The 23779-nt window shown below is 47.0% G+C and overlaps 1 protein-coding gene across 10 annotated transcripts in view; it reads right to left on the reverse strand.

Moving 5' to 3' along the window:
* FNBP1 (formin binding protein 1) overlaps positions 1-23563 on the reverse strand; it is a 144374-nt gene extending 120811 nt beyond the window's left edge. For 5 of the 10 annotated variants that reach the window (XM_040482642.1, XM_040482633.1, XM_040482640.1 and 2 more), the window contains exon 1: positions 23421-23561. In XM_040482642.1, coding sequence (XP_040338576.1) covers positions 23421-23444 — 24 coding nt within the window. In that variant the 5' untranslated portion in view covers positions 23445-23561. Of the gene's footprint in view, positions 1-23420 lie in introns of all 10 variants that reach the window. The other 5 variants (XM_040482638.1, XM_040482634.1, XM_040482632.1 and 2 more) reach the window with 3 other exon arrangements.
* Between the last annotated feature and the right edge of the window lie 216 nt (positions 23564-23779).

The following is a 23779-nucleotide window of genomic DNA, read 5'->3' on the forward strand; positions in this document are numbered from 1 at the left end:
ACACGAACCTAGTTAACCAGTGGTTGCCTCCAGGGAAGGGAAGGGGTGACTGGGAGAAATACATACCAGGAGCCCAAGTTGTTTATTCCCGAAATACACAAACAAATAAGAAATAAATCCCGGCTTTTGAGATCACTTTTCCCCAGGTATGCATCTTTAAACGGAGTTCCTTTAAGCGTGTAACTATAGGAAAGAGGTCACTGAAAGGAAACTGCCTACAAGTGGGGTTCATGGAAGGAGGGGAGGGGTCGGGGAGCTCCCCGGGGCAGGAGGGTTTCCTGGTGGAGGGCAAAGCTAGGGCAAAGCGGTGCAGAGCTGAGGCAGAAGCAGGCTGGCTGGTCTGGAGGACAGGAGGGTACGAGCGGCTGGAAGCGACAGTGTGCCAGGGGATTCTAAATTTAGCCATCACTCTGGGCAGTTCCGGCCCGGCTGGCTTTGCACTCAGGTCTGAGACTCACCCGGTCCCCATTAGGAATCCAGGTTCCTAAGCTGTCCATAGGATCCGAAGGACGGGCCATTTTTTTTATTTAGCATTTTACCCAGTTTCCCTGAACACAAGCTTCGATCCACATCAGCAAATCCTACATTCCCCCCGAGGCTCTGTCTTTTCTCCTTTGCTCTCTTTATTTTTACTCCATAGGAGACTGCCTGGTCCCTAGGACTGGCCCACAGCTCAAAGACAGCCAAGGAAATAGCGTATATAACAGTCTCCTTGGATCTCTGGTCTCTGCCACACTGAAATACCAAGGTAAGAGTCATCTTCAGGGGCGCCTGGGTCACTCAGTCAGGTGAGCATCCGACTGTGGCTCAGGTCATGATTTCAGAGCTCGCGGATTCGAGCCCCGTGTCGGGCTCTGTGCTGACAGCTCAGAGCCCGGAGCCTGTTTTGGATTCGGTGTCTCCCTCTCTCTCTGCCCCTCCCCGCCACTCATGCTCTGTCTCTCAAAAAATGAATAAATGTTTAAAAAAAACAAAAAAGCGTCACATTCAGTTTGGCCCACCTTGGTAATCATTGAACAGCCAGCCAGCACACCCCAAGCAGGTGACGTGGGTGGAGCCTGTACCTCAAATAAATACTACCTGTTTTCCCAACGAACAGACCTCTGTAGAGACCCCCACATATCGGTGACACCCAAATGAACACTCCTGACACGTCTGCAACTGACTTTTTTTTTTTTTTAACGTTTTTATTTATTTTTGAGACAGGGAGAGACAGAGCATGAACAGGGGAGGGTCAGAGAGAGGGAGACACAGAATCTGAAACAGGCTCCAGGCTCTGAGCTGTCAGCACAGAGCCCGACGCGGGGCTCGAACTCATGGACCGCGAGATCATGACCTGAGCCGAAGTTGGATGCTCAACCGACTGAGCCACCCAGGCGCCCTGCAATTGACTTTTAAAGTTTTCAATCTTTTTTAAATAATCAAGAGTAATTTCTAGATGGGCTTGGAGTGATCAGAAACAGTCTGTAGCCCAGCCAACTGCTTTCCGAGTCCTCCTGAGTGTTTTCTTCTCCTCTAATTGACTGTTCATGCCACTTTCTCAGACAATTACCAGCATCCCACATCCAAAGAAATCCCTAAGTGAAGGACAAAAAAGCTATCAGCCTACGTTCGTTTCCATCGGGTGGTTGAGTCTTTCTGATCTGAAGCCTAAAGTCTTTCTGGAATAGTATTATTTAACCTCTCTTATTTCCTTGCCCATCTACCAAAGTGACAACTAAATGAAACAACAAGCCATTCAGGCAAAAAGTTCTGGATGAGCAAAACAGCCCCTGGTGGTTTTTGCCTACGGAGTCACATACGAGATATTCAATCCAAGCCCAGAGTGCCTGACAACTTAAGGAATGTGCTCAAAGGTTCTATTCACGTGTCACTTTTTGAATTGTTGAACCTTTTACAAACCTCCTATTAACATTATTAGCATTTCTTTGAGCTACGTGTGGGAACTATACATACAATGTCTCAGCAGGGTTTCTAGCCTCGGAAGTGGCTACTCTAGGGTAATTGACACTGACGCGTTCTCTTCTTACTGCGCATCAGTACTCCCGGGACAACTTGTTCCGTGCCCACTGATCCTGGAATCCCGATTACTTGACAACACGTGAGTTGAAGGGACTTGAGGTCACACAGTGTAGTTTATACCCACCTCACCGATCGCTTCTACCATACGCCTAGTGAGGAAATGCCCGTTCAGTTTCTTCTGGACAAGATTCAGCATATGAATGAAACATCATCATAACCAGCAGCGCGTAAGGTGACTAGTGAGAGCCAAAGCCAATATAGCTTATAGTGTCAGACGTTTACGGCTCTTAACTATTCATTAACCGATGTGATATTCCCAATGAACTCGTAAAGTAGGCCCTGTGATTATCCCCATTTTACAGATGAAGGAACTGAGGTTAGGCGACGTACCCAGAGGAATTACTCAGCTAGTTAGTTTCGAGCTCTGAACCAAGCAGTCTGGCTCCAGACCTGAATTCTTGAACAAATGACACACGGACTAAGTTGTACAAGTCTTGTAAAAATAAAATAGAGCAATTTTTATTTATTTATTTTTTAATTTGAGAGAGAGAGAGGGAGAGAGAGAGAGGGAGAGAGAGAGCATGAGTGGGGGAGAGGGGCAGAGCGGGAGAGAGAGAATCTTTTTTATCTAAAAAAATTTTTTTAATGTTTTTTTAATTTATTTTTGAAGGAGAGAGAGAGAGCATGAGCAGGGGAGGAGCAGAGAGGGAGAGGGAGACACAGAATTCGAAGCGGGCTCCAGCCTCTAAGCTGTCAGCACAGAGCCCGATGCGGGGCTCAAACCCACAAACCGTGAGATCATGACCCGAGCCGAAGCCGGATGCTCAACCAACTGAGCCACCCAGGCGCCCCGAGAGAGAGAATCTTAAGCAGGCTCTGTGCTCAGCGCAAAGCTGGACGCAGGGCTCGATCCTACCACCCTGGGATCGTGACCTGAGCCGAAACCAAGAGTCCGACGCCCAACTGACTGAGCCACCCAGGCACCCTTAAAATAGAGCAGTTTCTGGGCGCCTGGGTGGCGCAGTCGGTTAAGCGTCCGACTTCAGCCAGGTCACGATCTCGCGGTCCGTGAGTTCCAGCCCCGCGTCGGGCTCTGGGCTGATGGCTCAGAGCCTGGAGCCTGTTTCTGATTCTGTGTCTCCCTCTCTCTCTGCCCCTCCCCCATTCATGCTCTGTCTCTCTCTGTCCCAAAAAAATAAATAAACGTTAAAAAAAAAATTAAAAAAAAAAAATAGAGCAGTTTCTAACTAAGAGACCACCTAGCCCAAGCCCCTCACTCAAAGAGCGAAGGCACAGAGTGAATTAGCCGAGACAGAACTAGACCCGTGTCTTCTGCTTTACTCTGGCAGATTCACTGCCTCCAGAACTCTGATCATATTTCAAAAGTAAAACTAGGAAAGTGTGCACGTTACTTAATATTCCTCAAACAACACCTCTGAAGCGGATCCTCCTGGCTTACACCTCAAAGACGAGATGGATGCTGGGGAGAAAAAAAAAAATGACAGAACTATTTCTTACAAGGGGGCCTGACAATGAAACGTGCTCTTCTGCAGGTGGATGACAGTCAAGGATGAACTGGCATTTCAGAAACAACGACCCTGAATCACCGCGCTCAAAGCGACCACAATCCTGCGACCAGAAGCTTAAAACCCACTGCGTATGTAGAGAGTTTCTTTTTTCCTGTAAGTCTTCGCGAGATGCCTTGTCAATTTCCTATTCCATCGCCTTCAGAGAAGAACAGTATAACAGCTTATTTTTTAATGTTTTTATTAATGTTCCTCTGTTTTTCAGTGTCACATTCTAAGGGATTTCTTCAATAAGAAAATGATCTTATTTTCTCTTTAGGGTAGAATAAGAGGGTACATGGCAACCCTCTTGTTGAATAAACAAGGAAGGGGCAGCGTTACTCTTATCTAATATGACATCCAAGGATATTGTTCCAATTATTACTGTTTAAAAAATCACCCCCGGGGCATCCGGGTGGCTCAGTCCGTGAAGCGTCCGACTTCGGCTCAGGTCATGATCTCACGGTCTGTGAGTTCGAGTCCCGCGTCGGGCTCTGTGCTGGCAGCTCAGAGCCTGGAGCCTGCTTCGGATTCTGTGTCTCCTTCTCTCTCTGCCCCTCCCCCACTCACGCTTTGTCTCACTCTGTTTCTCAAAAATAAATAAATGTAAAAAAAAAAAAAAAAATTTGTTTTAAATTACCCCGGAAACTTAGTGGGAAAGAACCATTTTATTACGGGTCAGCAATCTGACCGTGACAATTTATCTCTGCTTCTCTATGGCTGGAGCCCCAACTGAAAAGGCTTGAAGGCTGCGGGGACTGAACAGCTGGTGACTAGAATCATCTGGAAGGCTTTCACTCACATGGCTAGCAACTGATTATGAAAGTTAGCTGGGATCTCAGTTGGACTGTCAGCAGGAACCTTCATTCAGTCTCTCAATATGGACTGTCTGGGCTTTCCCAATAAGGCAGTGCTGTGTTCTAAGAGTAGGCATCCCCAAAAAAGCACGCGCTATATTTGTGATCTTGCCACGGAAATCAGAGGGTGTCACTTTCGCCCTACGCCGTTGGTCAAGGCAGTCATCAAGATCTGCCAAGGTTCAAGGGGAAGGGACACAGCCCTCTCCTGCCCCTGCGTGGGAGTCACGCTGTAAGAACACGTACAATTTCAGAGGTTGTTGTGGCAATCTTTGCAAAACAGGGTTGGCCACCATATGAAGTAGGGCTCCCCCCACCCACGTATTACCAATTTTCAACTATCTCGGAGAAATAGAAAGAGGAAAATTAACCAGGCTCAGGTACAAAAGAGATCTCCGACAACAAGGTGTGGACTGCATGATTCTGAACATTCCCCACTCATCTCCAAATGTGAGAACAAGCACACAGGCAGCTCCCAAAGAAATAGAGCCAACCCTACTAGACTGTCTGCAAAACCCTATTCCAACCATATGTGACATGCGCTGCTCTGGCCAATTACCGAAAGTAGAATGCCCGTCGGTGGCCATTTCTTTGCATTTTTCTCATTTTTCAATCGGTACCTTAGTTTGACTTCTGAGCATATCAAAACTTCAAGATCTGTTAGCCATGCTCTTAGAATAACTTACAAAACCAATCGACTCTTAATAGTCTCCGCTCCCCCCCTCCCCCCCCACCCCCGATCTAAGACAAGCTCCACGGAACGGTTCTCAGTAAGGTAAACAGTTCACCAAACAGCACAGCCACTGTCCAAAAGGGCAACGTATTATGACAGTTTTGCTAAGTGACAGAGTTCTAAAGTTAAATAAGAGTGTCTGGAGGTGGGGAGGGTGCCTGGCTGGCTCAGTTGGAGGAGCGTGTGGCTTTTGATCTCCGGGTCGTGAGTTCAAGCCCCATGTCGGGCATAGAGATTACTAAAAAAATAACAACACGTATTTTTTAAAAAGAGCACTTGGAGGAATACCACTATAACAAGAGCTCGGAATTTTATCGTTTTAATGCTAGCTTTCCTGATTACCCACGCCTATACTGGGTAATCTGACCCAAACAGACATGGCCCTGTTCCCGGAGCTCCAGATACATATATTGAACGATGTACTTGGCATTAAATGCTTCAAGATCTAAGAGGCATCTTGCAAAAATGTCCAGCGCTACACTTTTGTTCTCCTCCTCATCAACCCTAATTCCTCAGTTCCCAGTGTCTCACACTTCATTTTTCTCCATAGCATTTATGATGATCAGATATATTACGCAGAGGGGTGCCTGGCTGGCTCAGTCAGTAGAGCGTGTGACTCTTGATCTCAGGGTTGTGAGTTTGAGCCCCACGTTGGGTGTAGGAATTACTTAAAAATAAAATCTTAAAATATATATATAGAGAGAGAGAGAGAGAGAGAAGAGAAGAGAGAGAAAGAAAGAGAGAGAGAGAGAGAGAGAGAGAGTATCTTAGAATGGTTACTCTGTAAGTGGGTGCCAGGGTTAGAAAGCAGCTCCAAATTATGTCTACATTTTACATTTCTTTTTTTTTTTTTTAATGTTTTTATTTATTTTTTGAAGGAGAGAGAGAGACAGAGCATGAGCAGGGGAGGAGCAGAGAGAGGGAGACACAGAATTTGAAGCAGGCTCCAGGCTCTAAGCTGTCAGCACAGAGCCCGATGCAGGGCTCGAACTCACGAACCGCGAGATCATGACCTGAGCCGAAGCCGGACGCTCAACCGACTGAGCCACCCAGGCGCCCCTACATTTTACATTTCTCATAAAGAATAAAAACCAGGCATGTGGCTCAGTTGGTTAAGCATCCGACTCTTGATTTTGGTTCAGGTCAGGATCTCAGGGACAGTGGGATCGAGCCCCACAGGGGGCTCTGTGCTGACAGCATGGAGCCTGCTTGGGATTCTCTCTCTCCCTCTCTTTCTGCCTCTCCCCCATGAGGGCGCATGCTGCACACACTCTCTCTCTCTCAAAATAAATAAATACATAACAGAAAAAATCAAAACTGAGGGGTGCCTGGCTGGCTCAAGGGGAAAAGCACACAACTCTTGATCTTGGGGTCATAACCCCCCCCCATATCGGTGTAGAGGTTACTTCAATAAGTAAACCTTAAAAATAATAATAATAACAACGAGCAAAAGCTGAGAACGCACGAGAAGGAATCCAAGTGTTAAAATAATGCTCCCCGAGCCACGTCAGGATTCCCCAGGAGGGATTTTTAAATGATAGATTCTCGGGAGCCTAGGTGGCTCAGTCAAAGAGCCCGCTTGGGATTCTGTGCCTCCCTCTCTCTCTGCCCCTCCCCCGTTCATGCTCTGTGTCTCTCTGTCCCATAAACGTTGAAAAAAATAAATAAATAAATTGGCTTTAAAAAAAAAAAAAGGTAGCCTTAAAAATAAGTAAAATTAAATAAAAATAAAGTAAAACAATAAAATAAAATAAAATAAAATAAAATAAAATAAAATAAAATAAAATTCTCAGACTTGCCAGTGTGGCAAAAGCTGTCACGTAAGAAGACCCAATATCCAATCTGGGTACCTGGATATAATCTCACGAATGCAAGACTGAACAGAAACTGGAAGTCAACAGGTCGAAACATAATTGAATACCCCGCAGTCTCTCTAAAGAAAGAACAGATTAAAGAAAAAGGAATCGTCTCCACAGCATGTACCAAATAGGCTTTATTCTATCCTTAATGTGGAGCTATCCACTCTAGAAGGGCTGGGTTTCCATAGCTTGCTGTCGCAAGCCAGTAAATGCATCCAAATCTATTTTGACTTTATGCTCTCCAAGAAACTTTGTGTGGAATCCCACCCTCCACCTAGACTAGCCTACAGGGAGAAAACGTGCAGCTGGGCATATAGGAAGCCCTGGTCTCTCTCTGGATACACCTCTCCTGATAAATTTAAAATCTGCATTTTGAGTTATTCGTCAGTCTTGGGAATTTGGTTAGCGTGAGTCACCTCCAGGCCTAGCAAATCCGGTAGCTTAGTGAAAGCTGGGGAACAGACGCTGGCCAACCCCTGTCCGGACGGTACCTCCTGCGCAGAAACAAAGGACCGGAAAGAAGCAACCGTAGGTTTTGGTTTTAGGCCCAATGGGGTTACAAGAGGACCAGAAGCTGACAGGCTATTTAACCCACAAGCCAAAGTGGTGAATTGGCCTCATCCTCCCAATCGCCTGGCTCGCTACTCAAGACAGACCCTACTTTAGGCATTCGAGGCCCCCCAAAAGTTCATTCTAGCCTAATTCCACCCATATAAAAATAATACCCAGAGGGGCTCTGTACTCCCACATGATGAATCCAATCAGCCTGTTAACACAGCCGGGTCGACAGCAACCTGGCTTCTTTCCAACCCCCACCCTGCAGGAAGGAGGCTAAAAATTGGCCACGTGGCTACCTGATTTCATCATTCAGCTCAAGGGCATCGTGCGTGCCCTCAAGGTGCCACACAATCGTCAGCTACCGTCTACCTTTCTTGACTCCTCTTGATATGCTCCGCTCACTCTCCAGTCCCACGTCGTCTCATACTCATGGACCTGCGGAGATACCATTTACTCCCTGCCCCTGGAAGGTTCTGTCTGGATCACCCTCCTAACCTGGCCACCCCCTCTGCCTGTGTCATTAACTAATTGTTCAGGATTCCACACGATGCCACTTCTCCCTCAAACGGAGTTACAGTCCTGTGTCCATATTTCCAGGGAGTTACCCTAGCTTGGTCCCTATCACACTGTAGTGTGATTTCTTGTCTATGCTTCTGCACCCTGACGAGATTACAAGCTGCTCAAGGACAAGAACCACGTCTTGGCGCTGAGGAGATGCTCCAAAAATAGGTATTGTGGACAAAGTATGGATGTCTCCATCATTCACATCATATCTGTATCAATATATGCAGTATAATGGTTCAATAAGTCTATACATGACTCAGCGCACATCATGGAAAGTGTACTCTTAATCTCCTTTACCTAGCAAAAAAATTGTTTAAATGTTTATTTACTTTCAGAAAGAAAGAGAGAGAGAGAGAGCGTGAGTGGGGAGAGGCGCAGAGAGAGAGAGGGAGAGACAGAATCCCAAGCAAACTTTGTGCTGCCCCAGCAGAGCCTGATGCGGGGCTTGATCTCACGAACCGTGAGATCTCGACTTGGGCCAAAATCAAGAGTCAGATGCTCAACCAACTGAGTCACCCAGATGCACCGCCCCCCTGCCCCCGCCCGCCTCCCCTCTGGGAACCACCAGTTTGTTCTCTGTATTTAAGATTCGGTATTATCCCTTTTCTCTCTGTTTGGTTTCTTAAATTCCACCTATGAGTGAAATCATATGGTATTTGTCTTTCTCTGACTTATTTCACTTAGCCTAATACCCTCTAGGGTCCATCCGGAGTCTCTCAACGGCAAGATTTCATTCTTAGGGGTGCATACATCTTTTTGAATTAAGAGTTTTTGTTTTCTTGGGGGTAAATACCCAGTAGTAGAATAACTGGGTCATACGGTAATCCTATTTTTAATTTTTTGAGAAACCTCCGTACTGTTTTCCACAGCGGCTGCACCAATTTGCCTTTTCACCAACAGCGCATGACGGTTCCTTTTCCCCCGCATCCTCACCAACGTCTGTTATTTCTTTTTGATTTTAGCCATTCTCACAGGTGTAAGGTGATACCTCATTTCATTTGCCTTCCTCTGACGATTAGTGATGTAGAGCATCTTTTCACGTGTCTGTTGGCCCTCTCTATATGTCTTTTTTGGGAAAACGTTCAGGTCTCTGCCCATTTTTTGATCAGATTATTGGTGGGTTTTTGGGTGCTGGGTTGTACACATTCATTATATAGTCTGGGTATTAATGCCTTATCAGATACATCATTTACAAGTATCTTCTCCCACTCGCTGAGTTGTCTTTTTGTTTCGTGTGTTTCCTTCACGAAACAGAAGTTTTTATTTTGGTGTAGCCCCAGGCTGTTAAAATTTACATACCGCCCAAAGCTATCTACAGATTTAACGCAATCCTCATCACAAGACCAACAATGGTTTTCACAAAACAGAACAAATAATACTAGATCACTTACTTTTAAGGCCAAGTACAATTTAAACGTAAAAACTTAGAGGCGCCTGGGTGGCTCAGTCAGTTGTGTGTCTGATTTCGACTCAGGTCATGATCTCATGGTTCATGAGTTCGAGCCCTGCGTTGGACCTCTGTGCTGACAACTCAGAACCTGGAGCCTGTCTCAGATTCTGTGTCTTCCTCTCTCTCTGCCCGTCCCCTCTTCATGCTCTCTCTCAAAAACAAAATAAACATTAAAAAAACATCTTTTTTAATAATAAAAATAAAATTGGGGCGCCTGGGTGGCTCAGTCGGTTGAGCGTCCAACTTCGGCTCAGGTCACGATCTTGCGGTTTGTGAGTTCAAGCCCCACATCGGGCTCTGTGCTGACGGCTCGGAGCCTAGAGTCTGCTTCGGATTCTGTGTCTCCCTCTCTCTGTGTCCCTCCCCTGCTCGTGCTCTGTCTGTCTCTCTCTCAAAAATAAATAAAAACATTAAAAATAATAATAATAATAAAATTAAAACTTAGAGTCATAGTGGGGTGCCTGGCTGGCTCAGTTAGTACAGCATCTGACTCTTGATCTCAGGGCCTTGAGTTCAAGCCCCATACTGGGCATGGAGCCTACTTAAGAAATAAATAAATAAAAATAAACATGTAGCATTATAGTGAAAAATATATTTTACATGCACATGTATACTAACAAAATCCAAATTTTTTTGCCCAAACATTGCCAGTCATTTCCATATATACCTATCCTAGTGCAAAAAAGTTTAAGCTTCTTTGTGTTCTTTGTTAAGAAGAGGTCAATCTCTGGGAATGCAAGCTGGTGCAGCCGCTCTAGAAAACAGTATGGAAGTTCCTTAAAAAACTAAAAAAGAGAACTACCCTACGACCCAGCAATTACACTATTAGGCATTTATCCAAGGGATACAGGTGTGCTGTTTCGAAGGGACACATGCACCCCTATGTTTATAGAGCAGCACTCTCGACAACAGCCAAAGGATGGAAAGAGCCCAAATGTCCATCGATGGATAAATGGATAAAGAAGATGTGGTCTATATATACAACGGAGTATTACTTGGCAATCAAAAAGAATGAAATCTTGCCATTTGCAATTACGTGGATGGAACTGGAGGGTATTAGGCTACGTGAAATTAGTCCGAGAAAGACAAATATCATATGACTGCACTCATATGAGGACTTTAAGAGACAAAACATATGAACACAAGGGAAGGGAAACAAAAATAATATAGAAACAGGGAGGGGGACAAAACACAAGGGACTCATAAATATGGAGAACAAACTGAGGGTCACGGGAGGGGCGGTGGGAGGGGGGATGGGTGAAATGGGGGAGGGGCACTAAGGAATCTACTCCTGAAATCACTGTTGCACCATATGCTAACTAATTTGGATGTAACTTTAAAAAAATAAAAAATAAAACAATAAAAAAAAAAAAAGAAGTCAATCTCAAACTAAGCTGATACGTAGCATAATTCATCAGACGTCTCAGGCAGCAAACATCCAGCTTTTGGGGGGAAATAATGTCACTTCAGGATAACTTAAAAAAAAAATTGAGATAGAGAGGCTCTGGGTGACTCAGTCAGTTAAGTGTTTGATTCCATCGTCTCTATCGTCTTGGTGAGATGGAGCCCCACATGGGACTCTGTGCGGAGTGTAGAGCCTGCTTGGGATTCTCTCTCTCCCTCTCTCTCTCGCTGCCTCTCCCCTGCTCACTTTCTCTCTCTCTCTCTCTCTCTCTCAAAATAAGTAAATAATTGTCGACATACAGCATTATTAGTTTCAGACGTACAACATAATGATTCTATATTTGTATATATTGTGAAATGATCACCACAGTCTACCTAACGTACCTAATTACAACTTTTTTTTTCTCGTGATCTGTAAGAATAAGTTTAAAAAAAAATTTTTTTAACGTCTTATTCATTTTTGAGACAGAGAGAGACAGAACGTGAATAGGGGAGGAGCAGAGAGAGAGGGAGACACAGAATCCGAAACAGGCTCCAGGCCCTGAGCTGTCAGCACAGAGCCCGACGCAGGGCTCGAACTCACGGACCGCGAGATCACGACCTGAGCCGAAGTCGGACGCTCAACCGACTGAGCCACCCAGGCGCCCCGTAAGAATAACTTTAAAAAAAAAAAAAATGTGGTAATAAGAGCCAAAGAGAACTATTGTGCCTAGAGAGGGAGCATTCAATTTATATCGTAAGTAGACCCATGTATATTGCTAAAAATTAGTATGGTTAGTGTTATGGAATCCATTCTATATTTTAAAACAAAAACTTTTTTAAGTAATAAACACGCCTGGTCTCCTAAAGTCCAGACTTTCTTTCCAAAGCCATGATTTCCAGGCATTTTCTCCTCCTATTATTTTATTTCATTGTTAACACGTAAAGAGAATTTTAGGTCACAGGACAAAGACTTTACTGTGAAAACCAAAAGGCAAGGAGTGAATCGCTCATTTTTCATGAGTCCTGCTTGCAGCAGGGTAATTCTGCAGTTGGCTCCCAAAGAGAGGCGTTTTTTTTTCCTTCCCATCACCATACTACTTTGTGTTTACCCATCACGCCTCATGGAACCATCTCAAAGCACTTTACAAACAAGCACTTACCTTGCTGCTTTCTCACGAAGAGGAAGAAAGCATCATCATACCATTTGATGGGTGGGGAAACCAAGGAAGGGAAATGTGAGGGCTTGCCCAACACTAATGAGGGTTAGGTTAGGCAATCCTCGAAGGCCGAGTTGAGCTCTGCTATGCTTTCTCGCTCACGTGGGAACGCCCACATCATTTCTCCCAAGAACCTGTTGGGTATTTTAATGCATTTTAGGAACCTGCTCTCAGTTCTGGTGGTGCCCACACAAGTATAAAGGGAACGGTTCCCTTTAAAGGTGCCACGTTTTCGGAGCGCCCGGGGGGCTCAGTCAGTTAAGTGTTCAACTTTGGCTCAGGTCACGATCTCACGGTTCTTGGGTTCAAGCCCTGCGTCCGGCTCTGTGCTGACAAATCAGAGCCTGGAGCCTGCTTCGGATTCTGTGTCTCCCTCTCTCTCTGCCCCTCCCCCACTCACGCTCTGTCTCTCGCTCTCTCAAAATTAAATAATAAAACATGTAAAAAAAATTTTTTTAATAAATAAAAACAAAAAAAATTAACAAAAAAAAGTTGCCACATTTCCTTTTGCTGTAGATAGGAGGGGAAAGGGTTAGCTTCTTCATCTCCAAGAACCAAAACTTTGAAGGCCCTGCATGTGACGGCCAGAAACCCCCAAATGGTCAATATCTATAACCTCTTCATTCTTTCTCAATTTGATCGACAAAACTTTCCAACAACCGTAACACAAATACTTTTTGATAAGACGTACTTTTGTTAGAAGGGAAATCAGAACTTAATGTTATCTTGAGATTAACACCTTTTGGGTGTGAAGCGTCTGACTTCGGCTCAGATCATGATCTCGCGGTTTGTGAGTTCAAGCCCTGCATCGGGCTCTGTGCTGATGGCTCGGAGCCCGGAGCCCGCTTCCGATTCTGTGTCTCCCTCTCTCTCTGCCCCTCCCCTGATTGCACTCTGTCCCTCTCTCTCTCTCTCAAAAATAAACAGACACTTAAAAAAATTACAAAAAAATAGTGATACCTTTACAAATTAATTTCTTTATATTAAAAAAGAGAAAAAAATAACTTTGGATTTGAAAGAATGAGGGAACCATTAGACACGCATGAGACACCTGCTGGTCTATAAGGTTCATTCATCCCAGTTTCTGCTGGGGCTGCAGTGCTTAACTCTGTGAGTCACCAGTCCTCGGTGCTTCCCAATATGACTAACAGCAAAGGTTTTTGAAAGCAAAACATACATCGATGATGGGGACATCTGAGCGAGTGGTGGGCAGAAAAGGGATTGCAAGCTACTAATATGGAAAATGCAGTTTTACAACTACATTTGTCTAGTGTCCGAAAAACAAACAAACAAACCCAAACCTGAAGCATGAACTCCAGGGTTCATTGGTGAGTCTGGTTAAGTCGCTTCACCTCTCTGAGGCTCATTTATAAAACGGGGAAAGCTATGAAGCTCACATGGTCCTTGTTAGGTCACGAAAGGAGACATCTAAAGCCTCTAACAGGGGCCCCTGGGTGGCTCGTTCAGATTCTTGATTTCGGCTCAGGTCACGGTTTAGCGGTTTGTGAGACGGAACACTGCTTGGGATTCTCTGTCTCCTTCTCTCTCTCTGCCCCTTCCCTCCGCGCACTCTCTCTTTCGATACAAATACATTAAAAAAAAAAAAAAAAACTTAGAAAAAATAAATCCTCTAATAAAGGTGTCCAGGGCACTTAACAAGTGCGTTCTCTTCTGTCTTCAGATTTTGAAAGATGGGCAGAAGAATTTTGGTTCTCTGCCTGGTTCCTGGGAAAAGGGGAGGAGCCGAACAGCGTTACAATACGTGGGGGAGGGGCACCTGGGTGGCTCAGCGGGTTGAGCGTCCAACTTCGGCTCAAGTCACGATCTCGCCATCTGTGAGTTCGAGCCCCGCATCGGGCTCTGTGCTGACAGCCCAGAGCCCGGAGCCTGTTTCAGATTCTGTGCCTCCCTCCCTCTCTGCCCCTCCCCCACTTGCATTCTGTCTCTGTCTCTCTCAAAAATAAAAATAAACATTAAAAAAAATTTTTGTTTTAAATATGTGGGGGAAAGACCAAGGGTTCTAAACACACCCGGTGGGGCCAAGACGGGAAGAATGCCAACATTATCGATTACCTTCAAGCTGGGTGATGACTACACAGGGGTTCACAACAATACTTCCTGTAAGCAGACCTGAAAATATCCCTAATAAAAAGTTCCAACAAGAATATTTTTGAAGACATTAACTTAAATTTTTTTGTTTATTTTTTAATGTTTTTCTTCTTAATGTATTTTTGAGAGAGAGAGACAGAGTGCGAGTGGCGGAGGGGCAGAGAGAGGAAGACACAGAATCGGAAGCAGGCTCCAGGCTCCAAGCTGTCAGCAAAGAGCCGACGCGGGGCTCAAACCCACGAACCAGGCGATCATGACCTGAGCCGAAGTCGGATGCTTAACTGACTGAGCCCCCCAGGTGCCCCTATTTTTTATTTTTTATTAAGTAATCTCTACGCCCAACGTGCGGCTTGACTGACGACTCTGAGATCAAGACTCACGGCTCTTCCAACTGAGCCGGCCAGGCAGCCCTTAACTTAAAAAATGTTTGAAGGCTGAGGAAGAGGGCTCTTGTATCCCACAGGTATGGAATTGTATCCCTACTTTCTACTCTGTGAACTTGGGCAAGCTACTTTATCATTCTGAGCTTCAACCTCCTCTCACAAAAGGGGACGATAAGGGTATGGCCATGGCCGGTGCGGAGATGTGCCACTCAGATCCGGCTTCCAGAAAAGATGCGCCGCCCAGCTGCAAGGAGTGTAGCAGACAGCCTCCTTTAGGGTCTGCCTTATCTTGTGAGCCAAGGTCACGGTCTTCTTGTGGCAACCAACCACCAACCAAAGACGGACCAAGATGGCAGCCAAGGTCACACCGTTCTTGGGGCGGCCCTTGGCCAATGAATGTGCAAGGCAGTACGAGGGCCTAGCCATTTCTGTCCGATGTGAAATTGCTTCAGTGGGTAATCTTCGCCCTGGAGCTCCTCACCGGCCTGGCAGAGACTTTTGTCAGGCTGCATCTTGGTCCAGTGGCCCCTCCTCGCAATCACCCTTCCCTCTTCTCTTCACGGGTGTTACTTCCTAATAAAACTCTCCACTCCTAACTCCTTCTCAATATCTTCTTCCCAGATGCTGGTATGAATGGTACTTACCTCACTGGATTCTTGGAAAGATTAAATGAGGTGATGGATGGAAAATAATTTTTTTTTTAATTTTTTTTAATCTTTGTTTTTTTTTGAGAGAGAGAGACACAGTGTGAGCAGGGGAGGGACAGAGGGAGAGGGAGACCCAGAATCCGAAGCGGGCTCCAGGCCCGGAGCCGTCAGCACAGAGCCCGACGCGGGGCTCGAACTCACCAACCGTGAGATCATGCCCTGAGCCGAAGTCGGCCGCTCAACCGCCTGAGCCACGCAGGCGCCCCGATGGAAAATAATTTGTACAGGACACGGGAGATGATAAGCTCTCAATAAACAGCAATGTTGATGATAATACTCAACAGCATGTAGGACAATGGGGCACGGTGCACAGGTGAAAATACCACAAGAACTATAGAATTTATACAATTTATAAACTATTTCCGCTTATATAAACCATAGAGTAGAGAAGCACAAACAGAAACGGTAGCTGCTAAACTGTATAAACTAAAGCCACAGGTGTTAGCCTAAGAGCTAATTGTTAAAAATTTCATTCTCATCACGAGAATGGCACGTTCTACATTTTCAAAAACACGCAGTCGGGGCGCCTGGGTGGCTCAGTCGGTTGAACCTCCAACTTCGGCTCAGGTCATGATCTCGCGGTTCGGGAGTTCGAGCCCCGCGTCGGGCTCTGTGCTGACGGCTCGGAGCCTGGAGCTTTGCTTCCGACTCTGGGTCTCCCTCTCTCTCTGCCCCTCCCCTGCTCATGCTCGGTCTCTCTCTGTCTCAAAACTAAATAAAACACTTAATTAATTAATTAATTAATTAAAAACACGCAGTATAGCTATTGTGATGTTACAGATTAAATGTGAAGAGGTAGGGGCGCCTGGGTGGCGCAGTCGGTTAAGCGTCCGACTTCAGCCAGGTCACGATCTCGCGGTCCGTGAGTTCGAGCCCCGCGTCGGGCTCTGGGCTGATGGCTCAGAGCCTGGAGCCTGTTTCCGATTCTGTGTCTCCCTCTCTCTCTGCCCCTCCCCCGTTCATGCTCTGTCTCTCTCTGTCCCAAAAATAAATAAACGTTGAAAAAAAAAATTAAAAAAAAATAAAAAAGTAATAAAAATAAAAATAAATGTGAAGAGGTATTATAACTTTTGCAATAAGAAATTGGAAGCTTCACCTCTTTGTCGTTGTTGGGGGGGGGGATGGTTTGAATCTATTTCCAGTATGGAACAACTGAAGTTGTTTGAGCTTTCCGTGAATTTAACAGACAACTTACAAACTGGATGAGATTTATGAGTTAAAAGTTGGGCCAATTGGAAGACCAAGTCTAAGGAACATTGTATACGCTCAATTAACTCTCTAATATAATATACACACATGGCCTTTTATGATTTTAACATTTAAGATTTATTTATTTATTTAGAAAGAACACAAACTGGGCGAGGGACAGAGGAAGAGAGAGGGTCTCAAGCAGGCTCCTCGCTCGGCACAGAACCTGGCGTGGGCTCGATCCCACAACCCTGGATCACCCCCTGTGCCAAAATCAAGAGTCGGACGCTCAACCGACTGAGCCAGTCAGGTGCCCCTCCAGATTTTATGTTTAAGTAATCTCTACACCCACAGTGGGGCTCGAACTCACCACCCTGAGATCAAGAGTTGCCCGTTCCACCGACTGAGCTGGCCAGGTGTCCTGATTTTTAACATTTCTTAACTAGACATATCGCTAGGCTGAAACTAGTACATGTTACTAAAAAAGGAAACAAATATTTCATTACAACCACTGATTCCAGATTTCACACCCACGTTCTAAAATCTAATTAGATTAATTCCTCGGGCATTCATGGATTCTCGGTAGCTTGCAGTTTTTAAGTGTCAAAATAAAGCCTTGTTTTTAAATGTGGGTGGTGTTGATGAAACAAGTATGAGTAATGCAGGAAACACAATATTAGCTTTAGCTAGGAAGTGGGTGATACTTGAATAGACCTCCAAAGAGCATTTTCCGTGTCGCCCCGACGTAAAGCGCGAGTTTAATGTGGTCACACGGTGAGCAGGGGCGTTTACAAAACTCTTTTACGGTACCTGAAACACAGTGTCACCTACCAAAAATGCAGTTTATACGAATGTTCAGGATGATGTCTAGTGTGTAGGGAGGACAAGAAGGTGATGAGGGAATTAAGGGTGCCAGACCTCCCGTGTTTTCATAACCAGAAGAGGCGGGCAAAGCCTGCTTCATTTTGTTTTTTTGAATGTGTATGTATGTATGTATTTATTTATTTATTTATTTTTAAGTATTTTTTTAAATGTTTTATTTATTTTTGAGGCAGAGAGAGACAGAGAGCATGAGCAGGGGAGGGGCAGAGAGAGAGCGAGACACAGAATCCGAAGCAGGCTCCAGGCGCCGAGCCATCAGCACAGAGCCCGATGCGGGGCTCGAACTCACGGACTGTGAGATCATGACCTGAGCTGAAGTCGAGCGCTTAACTGACCGAGCCACCCAGGCGCCCCTGGGGAAAGCCTATGTCAATGGCAAGGCAGGGACGACAGAATTAAACTCCACTTAGTGTGTCTTCCGAAGCAGTGCTGCTCCACTCACCACCGATCTGAGAGTAATGAATGTCTCCCCTGTTGGTCTTGCTATGTTTCATCCCAAATGGAAATCTCTGAATCATTGAGAATCAAGAGCAGAAGGTCTAGGAGTTGTTGTTAATACGGCCCTGCATTTCGCATCCTGCAGTGAGGAGAGGTACTCATCATTCTCCCAAACCTGGAACTTCCTAAGTCAATTACTTCAAGAGGAAGAAGGGATCGGTATTGCCTAGTTTACAATTTTAACACTCTGGAAAGTGTTCTTATAATGAACACTAACATGCATAGCAGGCATAAACAGCATGAACGACAGAGAAGAGAGAAACCTCCAAGCCTTACTTTAAAAGTAAGAAAGGTGCCTAGGCTGGGCGTATTTGTGGACCGGGAGGGGTCTATGGGAAATCTCTGTACTTCCCACTCAATTTTGCGGTGAAACCAAAATGGCTCTAAAAACTGACGTCTATTAAAAAATAAATAAATAAAAGACACCTAGAATCATCAAACATGTTTACAACTGCCAGAGGGCAGAAAGGTGGGAAATTTACCCTCCCATTACTTTAAAAAAAAAAAAAGCCAATGTTAAAACAAAAGGGACAACAAGGATTCGTTCATTTGTTCAGCAAAAGTTTACCAACTCCTACTGTGAGTCGGGCATTGTTCTCAGTACAGTTGGTAGATCACTCTTTCATGGCTGCCTCTAAAAATCTGCATCCCACAGTCACCATCACCGTATTCCTCCTAGTGTCGAATGTACATCACGTGCCTGGCAATGTCTTAGAAACTTAGGCTAAAAAATTACATGCAGTAGGGGCACCTGGGTGGCTCAGTCGGTTAAGCGTCCGACTTCAGCTCAGATCACGATCTCGCGGTCCGTGAGTTCGAGCCCCGCGTCGGGCTCTGTGCTGACGGCTCAGCGCCTGGAGCCTGCTTCGGATTCTGTGTCTCCCTCTCCCACTGACCCTCCCCTGCTCACACTCTGTGTGTGTGTGTCTCTCTCTCTCAAAAATAAATAAACATTAAAAAAAAATTTTTTTTTAAATTACACACAATCAACACAGGGGATTACTATGTTAACCAATAGGTATTATTCAGTCTCGCTGCTTGTTTTCTTGCTTTTGACATTTGGGCCAGTCCATTTCTTATTAGCACCAAAGTAAAGAAATGATGATGACAGAGAGGACGCTGAGAGATAAGAAAAGTAGGTTCTGTCACTTAGTCACTTGTTAGCAGCAGAGAGGAGAATCATCATGAGGAAAGCTAAAATCTCCAACGGGTTTATTTATACTTTGCATTAATGAGAGAGCAAATAAAAATCTGAAGTGACACTTCACTAACTTGTCACTTCCCTCTACTGAGTAACAAAAACAAACAAAAAAAAAACCCCATTCAAATGTAAGAAATTCTTGCTTGGCCATTTCTCCCATGACCTGTCACAGTGTCAACAAATCAGGGCAATCTATTTAACCCTCTTCACGTTACCTTTTGTAACAAAGTCTTGAGTAAAGCACTTTGGTTATTGTTAGAAACATAAATCTCTGTTTAGACTCTGATGTGGCAGACAAGAGTTAAAACCTGCTTCAGTGCTTTCCCTGAAATACGTAGATATCCTTCAATGTATATAACAGGACTTAGTGTCTTGCACACAATAGCTGTTCAATAAAAAAAATTAAAAACTGATTTAAAGGGAGGGGCACCTGGGTGGCTCAGTCTGTTGAGCGTCCGACTCTGGATTTTGGCTCAGGTCATGATCCCAGGGTCGTGGGATCCAGCTCTGTGTCAGGTTCTGACTGATTAAAGGGGAATAGTATGGGGGGGGGGCGGTGGGGGGGAGCACCTGACTGGCCCAGTCAGTAGAGCACCCAACTCTTGATCTCAGGGTCCTTAGTTCGAGCCCCATTTCTGGCGTGGAGTTTAACTTAAAAAAAAAAAATTTTTTTTTTAATAACAAAAATAAAAGGGGCTAATATGAAGAGTTGTACAGAAACAATTTAATTATACCCTAACCACTTTAAAGCAGCCTTTATACTTTGTGACGACCTTCTGATACAAAAATAAAAAGCCTCAATTTAAATACAAACGATCCAATAAAGTTATTACAAAGTACGGGTCTGAGTTCATTTTTACAGTGGTATGAGAACTTCCTGAACATTGCATGATTTCTCAAGGTTTCCTGGAATATGAAAGTAAGGAAGAGAGAGAAAGGTTTCACTCCACCGAAAAGGAGGACATGTGTGGAGACCAGTCCTCGAGTGTAAAGGACCCATTAGAAACCCGTGGGTTTTAAAGGCCTGTGCGGATCTTGACTAAAGTCTTAAAATGTGTGAGAAACGTGGTGGTATTTGTGAAGGTCTGTGAAAGCTGCAACCACCTGTTACAAATAACTCACGGCCACCCAAACCATAGGGCCGCCTCCCCCCACCTAGAGACATAATTCTGACAATTTAGGCTTCTGCGCCCCATCGTTATCTTTTTTTTTTTTTTTTTTTTTTTTTTTTGACAGAGTGGGAGTGAACGGGGGAGGGTCATAGAGATGGAGACACAGAATCCGAAGCGGGCTCCAGGCTCGGAGCGGTCAGCACAGAGCCCGATGCGGGGCTCGAACTCACGGACCGTGAGATCATGACCTGAGCCGAAGGCGGATCCTCAACCGACTGAGCCACCCGGGCGCCCCAACCCCGTCGTTATCTTATTACCCGCGTGCCTGAGTCCAAGCCACCATTCAAGGAAAACCCTCAATGCCTGCTCTGTGCCCGACTGCTGGACACTGCCCATCCCTGTACTTCACCCAGTCTCCTACCACTGAAGGACTGGAGGGTTCTTTTTCAGAATCCTTCATTATTCCAAAGTGTTTCTTAAATCTATACTAATAAAATAAAGCAACTGAAAGACATTTTGTTGCCCTTATACTCCTGGGCATTTCACCTTAAAACTCCAATAATTCACTTCTCTTATTAGTGCAAATAACGTGTTGATTCTTTCCCCTCTATTAAACTCTCAGCCACTCAAGGACAAAGCCCCCCCACACACACACACTCGAGTGGAATGGTTTTTGGGGGTAACTCTTCGCCGACATATACGTGCACGTATGAAACGGTAAGTGATGCGTTAAATTTCAAGTAGTACACATATACTCCCTAACGACCTTTTCCAAGTACTTCTACTATAGAAAATTGCAAGCATGTACAGTAGGAAGAGTATCCTGGGTCCTTTGATGCTGATGGCCCAGCTTCAACAGTTACCAGCACCCCCCCCCCCCCACTCGTGCTTCATCAACATCCCTATCCACCACCCCTCCAATTTACTTGGGAAATCAAGGCTCCGTATCATACATATTCCAGTTCCTATTTGTTTTCGGCAAAATTGTCTTTCCCACCCCTCTGCCCTCTAAAGAGCAATGCAGGCGATTGGGGCCAATCTACCACTTTCTTCCTATTAACTACCTCCTCCTTCCTGATCACCTCTTAGGACATTCACTCACATCACTGAAATGGCCACACTGTGTTCAGTCCCTTTTACCCAACCTGTCTCGCCTAAAAATAGATTGCATTTTCCCCTCCCTAACCCCTTTCTCTTGTGTGAACCAGCGCAAAAAGAAATCGTGCCAGGATTTCTATTATCTGGATAAAATTTACTTCTGATTTGTTTCCCCCCACCCCAGATAAGCTTAAAAAGAGCCAAAAGGAGTGGACAAGGAGTGGAAGAGGAAAGAAACACCGCACTTAAAAGGATAGATTTTTGCCTCAGTAGGGATGTTGCCAATGCCTAAAACCATCGGTTCCTTTATTTTTAAAATGAGTGTTTGTAAACATCGGCCGAAATTTTGAGTCCGTTTAGACAGAGGATGTTTATCAAGTGAATCACTCTAATTGAAGGGAGCTATTGCCTTCAGGATTTTGCTATCAGTAACAGTAGCTGCTTCTGAGCCGGAGAAATGGTTATGTAAAAACAATTAAAGCCAAAAAAAAAAAAAAAAAAATTAAGGGAGGATGCGCTCCGTTTCTATAGCTGCTCCAACCTTGTTTTACTTTGATACGAGATTTCTTGGCCTCGGCTCAGAGCAACCACCACCCCACACTTTCTCCTCCACACCCTTTACAAATGGAATTCGGAAAGGAGGCCCTTTGGAGTTCACCATGGGGAAAGGTCTCCTCTTGAGAACATTTCTGGGCGATGATTGAGATTTCATCCACCTCTCCTCCTCCCCCCCCCGCCCCCCCTCTCCCGTACTGCCCATCCCCTGCCCGGCCACTTCCCCAGGAATCCAGAGAAAGGCGGAGAAACCAGCTCCATCCCACCGGCCACAGCCTCTGCTCCCCGGGCACGGCCTGCGCGCTGCCTCGGCGTCCCCAGTTCGCCCCGCTCCGGGGACGCCGTTTCCAGGCACCTCGCCGCCTGTTTACCCATCGGCAGCCCCCGCTGGAGGATCTCGGAGGGCGCCCCTCGCCGCCAACCTTCCCCATGTTACACTGTTTCCCCTGAGCAGTCAAAGAGCGGTTTCCCCCGCGAACGCCTCTTCCTGAAGGTGGGCACACATCTCCCCCCCAACTACTTTCCCCTCCAGGCCAAACGCCGCAGTCCCCCGCGGCAAACCCAGGACCTGAGCTGCTCCTTGAGAACTACGAGCGCGCCCCGCGCCGCCACAGGTCAAAAGTCCTCGCCCCGAGAGGGAAGACACACCACTTCTCGCCCGTGTACCCCAAAACCCAAGACCTGGGACCCGGCCGGGCCGAGGCCGCCCCGCCCCCGAGAGGAGCGCCAGATCCGCCCGCACTTCCACTGGGGGAACAGCCCTAGGGACTCGCGGCTGGGGCGCCCGAACGCATCACGCAGCCCCGAAAATCCGACGGCCTCCACGCCCCCTCGAAGCCGGTCGGTCGCGCATCGGTTACTCGACGCGAGGGATTAAGGCTGCTTTTTCCACACACCACTCTGAGCTCGGGGCGCGGGGGACAGGGAGGCCGGCCCGCGCCCCTCGACCAGACCGCCGCGGGGACCTGGATCCGCACCCCGTTCCCAGCACCGGGGCGAGGCGTTGGGGAGGAGGCACAGGTTCGTGCTCCCTTCCCGGGCCGCTGGGGGGACCCAGATCCGCACCCCTTCTCAGGCCGCTGGAGAGCTGGGGGACCCAGATTCGCACCCCCTGCTCAGGCGGCCTGGGGTCTCAGATCCGCGCCCCCTCCTCAGGCTGCTGGAGGGGGGAGGGTACCCGCACCCCCGGCCTAGGCCGCCGGGGAGACCCGGATCCGTGCCCCCTTCTCAGGCGGCCGAGGACCCACACCAGCTCCCCTCGCCTGGGAAGGGCGAATCTGGCTCGCACCTCCGGCTCGGGCCAAGGCCGACGAGGGGCACCGAGCCCCGCGTCTGCTCCCGAGGCCGCGGGGACCCTGACCAGCGCGCCATCGCCTTCACCAAGGCAGCTCGGCCCGCGCCCCCTGCCCAGGCGCGCCAGGCACCTCCCCACCCCCCCACCCCCCCGCAGCCCGGCGGGCCCCGTCCCTCACTCACCCAGAGCTCGATGCCCCAGCTCATGGTGCAGGCAGGGGGCGGGAAGGGGCGCGCCGCGCGGCGGGCGCGGCTCTCCGGTCCCCCTCCCCGGCGATCCCTTCGCCCCTTGAGATCCCCGCGATCGAGGAAAGCCCGGTGCGCGCGCGGCCGCCGCCTCCTCTGGCTCGCCGCTCCTCGCCTTGGGTCTCCTCGGCAGCTCCTCCTCCCCGAAGCTCCTCAGCAAAATGGCCCGAGGAAGCAGCCGCCGCTGCCGCCGCAGCGCCCGCCCGCCCAACACCCGGAGACCCAGAGGAGGGGGAAGCGAGGGAGGGGCTGCGGGCTGGGGGCGGGGCTACGCCGGGGGAGGGGCCGGCCTGACA

The sequence above is a fragment of the Herpailurus yagouaroundi genome, unplaced genomic scaffold (genome assembly GCF_014898765.1).
Source record: "Herpailurus yagouaroundi ecotype Mexico unplaced genomic scaffold, PumYag 160, whole genome shotgun sequence".
Lineage (NCBI taxonomy): Eukaryota > Metazoa > Chordata > Mammalia > Carnivora > Felidae > Herpailurus > Herpailurus yagouaroundi.